The sequence below is a fragment of the Corythoichthys intestinalis genome, chromosome 8 (assembly GCF_030265065.1).
Source record: "Corythoichthys intestinalis isolate RoL2023-P3 chromosome 8, ASM3026506v1, whole genome shotgun sequence".
In the NCBI taxonomy this organism is placed as follows: domain Eukaryota; kingdom Metazoa; phylum Chordata; class Actinopteri; order Syngnathiformes; family Syngnathidae; genus Corythoichthys; species Corythoichthys intestinalis.
Window position 1 is genome coordinate 24,521,995 of NC_080402.1, and position 9,992 is coordinate 24,531,986.

At 39.6% G+C, this 9,992-nt stretch overlaps 1 protein-coding gene across 2 annotated transcripts; it reads left to right on the forward strand.

Annotated features, from left to right (window-relative positions):
* The first annotated feature begins 360 nt into the window (after positions 1 to 360).
* On the forward strand, positions 361 to 9,586 carry rpl9 (ribosomal protein L9). Of its 2 annotated transcripts, none has more exons than XM_057844777.1 (7): positions 361 to 443; positions 963 to 1,009; positions 1,073 to 1,188; positions 6,750 to 6,845; positions 6,969 to 7,101; positions 7,496 to 7,576; positions 9,392 to 9,586. In XM_057844777.1, exons 1-7 carry the CDS (start codon positions 367 to 369, stop codon positions 9,496 to 9,498), a joined length of 657 nt encoding a protein of 218 aa, XP_057700760.1. In that variant the 5' UTR covers positions 361 to 366; the 3' UTR covers positions 9,499 to 9,586. The 2 variants fall into 2 exon arrangements, with proteins under 2 accessions (XP_057700760.1, XP_057700761.1); XM_057844778.1 differs by having other exon boundaries at positions 432 to 461.
* The last annotated feature ends 406 nt before the right edge of the window (positions 9,587 to 9,992 follow it).

Sequence of the window (9,992 nt, forward strand, 5' to 3'; positions counted from 1 at the left end):
TGGCCGCCGGTTACTAACGCCGCCGAGTCCAACTTTTAGACTTTCAACTAGTTCTAAATACATTCGTTTTGTGGTCGTATTTTCCTCATTTACGCAGAGGACGTCGATGTTCAGAACTAGCTTCATTTTTGTAGTTTATTTTCAATTTTATTTCTTTTACAAGCTTCAAACATCTATTTTTCAGCAGAGATGCCTTGCTTTATTCACTCACAACCAGAGTTACACACATTAACTCCATCAATATTTTTTTCTTTTTCAATAAATATTTACGAGAGAAGACGGCAAACCCGAAAAGTCGTTTCCTGTATCTTAAATCAGAAATTTTAGACGTTCGTGGGACGTTGAGTTTAATTAAATTGATTAGTGATGTCTGATGACGTCACTTCCGCATGCTACAACAACGCTGTGACGTTTTTCCTCCTTCCTTTCCTACTATCAGCGAGGTGAGGCTGGTTGAAAATGTTAGTAGTCGGATTTAATCTAAGTACATCGGCCTAAATTTCTCAATAGGCAATATTCAGAGTAAAAGTGTCTATGCATCCATGAATACGGTTTTGTTGGGAAGCATTATTTTTGCGGCAAAGTCGGTTCTAAAGTGAAATTCATTGAGTTTTTCATACGTGTTGGAGCTCGCCGTTTTAGGCCGACAGTGCCTAACACCGTAGCAAACTGACACTGAATTATAGCATTCTTGCGAGCGATACGGAACAATTCAGGAGGGGCATTTAGTATTTAATAACTGTTGATTGAATTGGAGATAATGGGAAGTGAGTCCCACTGGTAGTTGCTCGCATTAGCATTAAAGCTAACTTTGTCTATGTATGACTATTGCTGTTTTCACGAATGAGATAAACCACAAAATAGTGCGTTTAATGTCGTTTTTGCATGCAGTCTGGAACTGCGTTTCGAAGCAACATCTCCCATATCAACTAAACAGACCCCTTTTATCTCTGAAATGACAGAATGAAGACCATTCTCAGCAGCCAGACAGTGGACATCCCCGATAATGGTAAGAAAACTTGTTTGCGCTTGTCTCATGATTGCTTGTGCTCACTTAGTGTCTTGTTGTCAGTCGAGGTGAAGCTGAAGGGGAGGACAGTCACTGTCAAGGGTCCCCGCGGCAAACTCGTTCGGGAGTTCAATCACATTAACCTGGAGCTCCGTCTTCTGGGCAAGAAAAATAAGAAGGTATGGAAGATTAAAGACAGTTAAAAGTGTTTGTTCATCAATGTTCATGTTCGTCTTAATATTTATTTGGTCATTTAGTCATTAAATGCTGACCGAACAGAATTTAGACCCGTGCTAGCAGCTCATTGAGGAGTTCGATTAAATGCAGTGAGCAGATTACTCAGTAACTTAAAGCAACACTATGTAACTTTTCAACATTTATCAAATAATTTCATAACATTTGTGATATGCCGTCTGACAACTAATTGAATGACACGTGTTATATCTTGAGGGTTTCTGTATCACTTTCACTGGCACTAATTAACTGAGGAGGGTTGCAAGAACCCTGCCTCACAAAAAAAAAAAACACTACAAATGTGCTGACTGCTTTACGGTATATGTCCCTTTCTCCACTCATTATGAAGACAGAATTCTGCAAAGGTGGCAGAGCAACAAGAAACTAAAAGTTTTGTCTGAGGGTGGAAAAAAAGAGGCTACCAGCATAGCTATACAAAATAAACATTGGCCTGACTATTACTCGCTGGCGTGACAGCCCCCCCCATGACGAGTTCGGGTGGGCTGAGGGGGTTCGCCTCACTAAGCCACAGGTTGCTAACTAGGGGTGGGAACTAGATGTGGGAATCTATGGGAACCAAACGATTCGAATACAATTCAGAGGCTATGATTCAATTATAAATTGATTATTGATGCACCCACCACCCCCAGCTATTAGCTGCTTTTGATGTTTCATGCATTGGTTACAAAAATTGTACAATAATCCGCTCTGGCTTAAACAACTATTTCACTCAAGTTAACACTTCAAAACAGTAAATTAACATATTCAATTCTGTATCAGCAGCTTTAAACTCCATTCAATTTAATGTTGTGAATCAATCGTTAAAGTTGTTAAAATTGCTCGTTTTTCCATAATTTCCCTTCGACATGTGGAAGTTTTAAAACTGCATCATTTAAAGACGGAGTCAATTCAAGATTTTGCCGATTTAGGCGTACTTTAGATAAAAAGTTAGGTTCGCTCGGAAGGTTCGCTACAACCATCCCTTCAGAGAAGTCTACTGTTTTAAGATGGCGGCTGTTTACAAACACTGGCAAGTCTGTAATTTCGCATCAGTTCTCTTTACACGTGCTAACACTGCCGAGTCTGTCATTTATCATCTAGTTCTATATACATTAGATATTTACCGTAGCATTACGTGGATTTAGTTTGTAGCAACGTGCTCGTTGTTTGAAGTGGCTGTTGGTAAGCCTGTCGCACTATGCAATAATTCCATTTAACGCGCGATAAATTAAAATGAAGGCGGTAATTTTCCCGCTGCGATTTATCGCCTCGCGTGCACGTGCGTGCGCGCGTGCGGCTGACGTGCTGTTAAAAGTTCGTTACCAACTGCGCAAAATGCAACTTCCTTCCAGGTCTGGCAAAAACTAGCGCCGGAGCCAATCGTTCCCATTATATCCTATTGTTCAACGTATGCCGGCCGCGACAGTGCTCCGAGTGACTGTGGACCATCTACGGCGCGCCGGTGTTGTTGACGTGTGGGCGCTCCCGTCAGGAGTGACATTTCACGCGGGCCGGCTATTTTTCGGCACAACGCCGGATATTTACAACGAAGTCCGCCAAAACATTGTTACCGACTTGGCTGCTACGAACAACCTCGCTTTGACACCGAACAGCTGAATGAAATTAAGAGCGCTGTGCTTCAAACTCGTCCTGTTTATGAAAGTCTGGTGTTGTGTAGTAATGAGCAGACGTGACTTCAGCGGTGCTTGCTAACTTTTTTTAATGCGCCCACACACTAGATATCATGAAATGGCAAACTAGATGTGCTACGGCCCATGCCATTGGCTACGTGAGCCCAGAGTGATTATGGGACACGTAGTCCATATACTACATAGATGAATTCTAAACTGTCATGACTGAATGGAAGTTAAGAAGGCCAAATCAATCCATACCAGTGACTATAGATAATGTTGCAAATAGGGCTGCAGCTATCGAATATTTTAGTAATCGACTGAAAATTCTATCGATTAATCGAGTAATCGGATAAAACAAATATATTTTTAGGTGAAGAGCAATTATAGATATACATGAGAAAACGACATTTTATCATTTTCAGTCAATCAATGTCTTTATTTTGATGTGTATTGTTGAAAACAGCCAACAATTGCATCTCAGATGTAACTACAATTTAAAAAAAAGACTAATTCACTATATATATATATATATATATATATATATATATACACACCTAAAAATGCCTTTACGCTTGATAACACACATCGCTTAAAAGTTACGATTTTTTCCCACGTTTTTCAATTGAATTTTTATTTGTGTCAAGCCATTTTTAAGTTCTAGTAAAGTTTTAAGTTAGTCTAAACTGTAAGTCCTGATAGGATTTTGAATTTTTGCAGTGTTCAAAATAAATGTATGATACAGGCTGTATTGGAGCACATTAGGGACTAGTGCTACTTGGTGTTTTATCCAGCAATGACTACTGAGCTAAAATTGATAGTTAGCATTATTGAGTTTTTATTTGACACCCTCATCACTCCACAACGCTATGTTATGTTAAAGCCTGTATGTAAGACACGTTAGCCACGCATCGAAAGTGGTCTTAATTAATAAAAACCTAGCCCTCCGCAGGGCTAACGTTACGTGAGCTAGTAGTGACAGTAACGTTAATCTTATATATTAGCGCTTAGCGCTCTTTGTTAGCGCTTAGCGCTCTACTGCTTTAAGATGGCGGCTGTTTGCTAACGCTGCCCAGACGCGGCCTAGTCTGTCATTGTGCATCTAGTTCAACATACATGTGATCTCTATGAGACTCATCAGAGCTAACTGCAACTAACGTAGCATGTGCAGGCTAGTATTTTGCAACGTCGGAGTCGTTTGTAGCGGCTGTCTGCTGCAGTAAGTTTTTTTTTTTTTTTTGCTTCTTCCTCTACGCACGTGACATCAGCGCGTTGTCCCGCATTAAAAGTAGTCCGAGCAAAACGTGATGCTTAGAGCTGTCAAAATAAACGAATACTCGAGGTGAATAAAATTACTCGGATCAGTTTTTAAACACGAGTTGCTCGAGTATTCGTTTCAGCTCTAGTTGCAAACATTGTTAATTCAGTACGTGACACAGATGGAGTCGGACCACAAATAGGATGTCTTGCTCATGTAGTAAACCTAGCTGCTGAGAGAGCTGTAGCAGTCAAGTGTGCCCTGCCTCACTTTACAAACAGTAAAGATTGTTCTCAGCACTTTTATACAAACTTTTTTCAGATCAGTAAGAAGTAAGCACATAATAAATATTATGCAGTAAAATGCATGTTTATATGATGCCAATTTAATTTTTGCTCGTTAGCAAAAAAAAAAAAACGAAACTTTTTTTTTTTTTTTACAGAGCATTAAATGTATTAAATCGGATCGAAAATCGTGTCCCTCGTATTAAAAATCGTACCGATCTGTGACTTAACTGTATCGTTGCATCCCTATGGAACACCGCTGCAGAGGCTATGACGGGAAAAGTTTTCATTTGCCTAAATGATTGTTATTAAGTGCAATTTTTTTTTTTTTTTTTTAAACACATTTTATTTATTCTGTGTTTTTGTGCAGTATCAATATTGTTGTTTTTTACTTAAGAGGCATGGTCTATTGTTTTTAGTGATTTCTTAAAAAGTATTTTTGAATTAAGTCAATATTTATCGCGTTTAAATGAGTGTACTTGATGTATTAATATATAGTGTATTCTCACTGTTATTGTAAATTAGTTTTTTAAAAATTGGGGGGGGGCGCAATAATATCGCATATCGCAATAATTTATGATAATAATTATCGCACACTAAAATTTGTTATCGCGACAGGTCTAGCTGTTGGCCGCAGTCAGGTATTAGTGTTTTTTTAATCTACCGACATAAGGTGTCAGTCCGTTCCTCATTTCCCCCCGAGACCGCGGTGACTGTGTTTTATTTCCGCTTTATTTAGCATATTTCAATAATCGGAATTTGGATGTTTGTGAATCGTTCTCGAATCTTCCCTGACCGAATTGCGAATAATCTAAGAATCGGAAATTTCGCACGCCTCTCGTGGGAACCTTTTGGTACCTCACGATACGATACGATACGATTTGCAATACAAAGTTGAATTGAATTTGAATTTATTTATTGTCATTTGTCATCATCAACATCATCATCATCAGCATTTAAATCAACGTAAAAAAAAAAAAAAGAAAAGAAAAAGAAGGAAAGAGGAAGAAGAAGAAAAAAAAAAGGGAATATTTGTTTATCCAAGAAGATGAAAAGAGACATGACAAAGGGAACGGAAAAAAGCCAAAGCTTATCGGGACCCGTCCCCCTTCCACCAAGGTCGCACAAGCAACAGCTCATGATCAGTCCAATGACAGTCTAGTGCCTACTGTTCAAAAAGTCATTAATTTCCATGGAGATTTCACAAATAAATTTATGTAACTTCGATCAGTACACGTCCTTGATTGGTTGAGTGGTGAAAGCTAGGGGTGCTTTGGAGGCTCGCATGTGTTGCATCCACTTTGATTTGTAGTCAGCATCCCATTAGGAGTTTAGTCATTGTCATCTCTGGCCCGGTTGGCACGAGCGAATCTCTCTTGATCACGCAGCTCCACGTCAATCTTTGTGGCCAGTCGTGCGGCAGCGTCACTTAGTATTGCCTGTTCCTTCATTAACAGGGCCAACTGGTCGCCGTTACGTCGAACGATCTCCGCTGCGTCATGGAGTTGGTTCTGTTCACGATAACGAAGATCTCACGATACAGCGATATGACGATTATCGATACATTGGTCTGGAAATCATTCTTGGATATTCTACCAAACTAATAAACAGACAAATTTCATCCTTCTGATGTGATTTGGAATGTGTTTAACACTAGTAGAAGTCCAATTCAGCAAATGAACATTTATTCATTCACTGCCACCCTCCCACTTCAAACGATTGGACATCTATGGCAGTCAATGACACCCAATGAGTTTGATTTGGGCGTATTTCAGGCCATTTGCTGCTGATTTTTAGTCACTTCGTGTTGATTTTGGGGCATTTATGAGTCACTTCCGGTTGATATTGTGTTGTAGAACATGAAGTGACCCAAGTGACTCCCCAAATGACTTTGCAATTACTCCAACTCAACAGAAAGTGACCTGTAAATGCCCTATAATGACTAAAAAAATGACCTGTAAGCGCCCCAATGATATATCGATTCTTGACAGGAGCATATCGATAACCTTTTGGGATACAAAGTATCACGATATATCACCATTTCGATAACTCGTCACACCCCTATTGCTAATAGGACCAGCTGTTTGATCTTTGATTGATTGATGATTTTACGACGCTGTTGGTGTGCGCTGGTCCTCATGGGAAACGCAGACTTCCTTAAGGAAAAACACTCGTTTTTGTCCACTGGCATCGCTAAAATCGAGTTGAATAGTGTCGCTTTAAATGCTGGCCAAATAGAATTTAGACCTGTGCACAAATCTCAGGATTAAATGCAGTGAACATATTACTCAGTAACTTTAATTATTTTGACTTTATACTGTGCTGCCTTTCAGCTGCGTGTTGAGAAATGGTGGGGGAACCGAAAGGAGCTCGCGACAGTTCGCACCATTTGCAGTCATGTCCAGAACATGATCAAGGGAGTCACTTTGGTAAGATTGTCATGAAATACATATTCTTTGGGTGAGTGTGGAACTCGGCCACACTCCCACTTGATGATACCGATGCTTGCTCCTTGCCACAGTGCGTGATGTTTCTCTCCTGTCACGCTGCAGGGCTTCCGTTACAAAATGCGTTCTGTATATGCCCATTTCCCCATCAACGTTGTCATGCAAGAGAATGGCACTCTGGTGGAGATCAGAAATTTCCTGGGTGAGAAGTACATCCGTCGTGTCAGAATGAGGACAGGTGAGAACATTCTTGCAGTTGATACGGTTTCTCACTAAGACGCGCCAATGCAAATTAACACTGGGTAGCGTTGTTGTAGCTTCTTTCATATTACCTCACTTGTTAACACGTTGCCATTGATGGCAATATGCCTCCATTCAACAGACTTAATTGAATGGTTAGTTTTAATGGAAAGTTAATTTTCATACAAAGAATACTAAGCAAAAATGTCACTTGCATTCTCAGTAGAGGTGGGAATCTTTGGGCACCTAACGATTTGATTATAAATCGATTATTGATGCAGTTTTTTACAATGGTCTTTTGAAAATTTAGACCATACATAAAGTTCAATGTTCAACTTTAAATTTAGACCATACATAAAGTTCAATGTTCAACTTTTTTTTGCTTCTTGCAGGTGTGATGTGCACAGTTTCAGCAGCCCAGAAAGACGAGCTGGTGCTGGAGGGCAACGATATCGAGCTGGTGTCAAATTCAGGTATGTAGGCAGCACACATCTTTTGTTCATTGTAATTTCAGTTTTCAATACTTAATCTGATTGTCAACACTAGATGAGATTTTTGACCTGTCTCAATTTCTGTAAAGTAAAAAAAAAATTAAGTTCTTGTCGTGGAACGCAGTTTATTGAGATTTTTTGGGTGCAGATCAAATTAGGGCTACAACTAATGATTATTTTCAAAATCGATTAATTGAACAATTAATCAAATAATCAGATAAATGTTACTTCTTTCAATTTTCACAGTTTGCCTTGAAGTTGTTTTCGGTATGTTGTAAGTAGCAATGAAGTCAAAATGTGTGAGTATTTCCTTCAAAAATAATATTTTATTACAGCTTTCTGACTTAACTGTAGTCTACAATTGTATCGATTATCAAAATCGTTGGCAAGTAATTAATTGATTTAATTGTAGTTTAGACAGTAAAATGTCCGAAAATTGGCAAAAATGTTGTTTTCCCAAGTCAAACCAGATTTTGGTTCGTCCTATTTTGACTTAACAGACATCTAATCAAGAAATCTGATATTTACAACAGAGAAGTTTTATATATATATGTATATATATAAAGAATTTAGACAAGTCTAAGGTGAAGAAGGTCCTAAACGATTAATCGGTTGTCAAAATAGTTGTCGATTTTTGCACATCTAAATCAAATCAAAATATTTGACACGTAACACTGCTCAGTGTATTGTCCTAGTATTCTGCTCTATGAAAGTTCCTCAGGCCAGTATTTTCATTTGCTTCATTGTTACTAGAGCCTAGTTCGGGCCTAAAAAATCCAGCCCGACCCGACACAGCCCGCTGGTATTGAGGCCCGACCCGGCCTGAGCTCGATCACTTAACTAGATTTGCAGGCCCGAGCCCGAAAAACCCGATTTTTTTTTTTTTTTTTTTTTTTTTTTGAGTGACGCGGAAAAAACGCAGCAGCAGCAATTTATTTTCATTTCTTCGAGTTGGCAGAAAAAAACGCAAGTTTTCTTAATGTTTAAATAATCTACATATTTTTTTTAGAATTATCAAAGCATTCACACAATGAAATAACGCTGGGAAAGTTTGTTAAACATATTTCTGAGTGTGTGGGACATTGTTCTCACATGGACGCGCCTCTCTGACAAGGAGAGGGAACAAGAGAGGGCGGCGCCTCGGCCGTGCGCAAACTACTGCCGGAGGACAAGAAGAAAAAGCGGCCGGCGCCACGGCGTTCGTGCACACGCACAAGCAAAAGCGCAATACAGAGAGCCTGCTCTCCATTTTTTTTGAGTGACGCGGAAAAAACGCAGCAGCAGCAATTTATTTTCATTTCTTCGAGTTGGCAGAAAAAAACGCAAGTTTTCTTAATGTTTAAATAATCTACATATTTTTTTGAGAATTATCAAAGCATTCACACAACGAAATAACGCTGGGAAAGTTTGTTAAACATATTTCTGAGTGTGTGGGATATTGTTCTCACATGGACGCGCCTCTCTGACAAGGAGAGGGAACAGGAGAGGGCGGCGCCTCGGCCGTGCAGCGGGAGGACAAGAAGAAAAAGCGGCCGGCGCCACGGCGTTCGTGCACACGCACAAGCAAAAGCGCAATACAGAGAGCATGCTCTCCATTTTTTTTTTTTTTTTTTTTTTAAATAATTTATTAGTCCGGCATGGCAGCCCGACCCGACGTGACCCGAACGTGAATGCTTAAATTGTGGGCCCGACCCGACCCGACATTCGGGTCGGGTCGGGTTCGGGCACAAAATCTAACCTCTAATTGTTACCTCCGTTTTTTTTTAAAATTTTTGACCAAACCTTTTTCTCTTTCAGCTGCTCTCATTCAGCAAGCCACCACAGTAAAAAATAAGGATATCAGAAAGTTCTTGGATGGCATTTATGTGTCTGAGAAGGGAACAGTTGTGGATGCGGATAAGTAAAACCTGACTCGCCACTCAAGACATCAAAACGTTCCTTAAAGCAACTGTCATCATATTGTTAGACCAATAAAGTTGGAATATTGTTTCATCACTGTTTTTTGTGTGGTTACATCTATTCGATCTTTTAAAAACGTGCAACTGATCCAGGTTTAGGTTTGTCATCTAACCAGTTGTCTCGCTGGCTGTCATTGATGGTGATTGGCTTCCAATCTATTTTTGCCATCCCTTACAGTCAAAAGGAATTGGATATTGCTATTGATGGCAGTGACATGGTTAAATGATGAGGGAGAGGGGGTTAAACTAGCACGTTAAGATGTTGCGTTATTCCTCTCAGCTCCCCGAGCGAAGTCAGTCACACCACCTGAAAGTCAACTTGAAAATATTCTGGCTGTTGAATTGACTGATAATGAGACTGTTGTCTACTTAGCTTTATGTTTTAAAGCTTTGGATATATTAGTTGGTTTAACTGCATTTTATTCTCATACCTGTCTCCA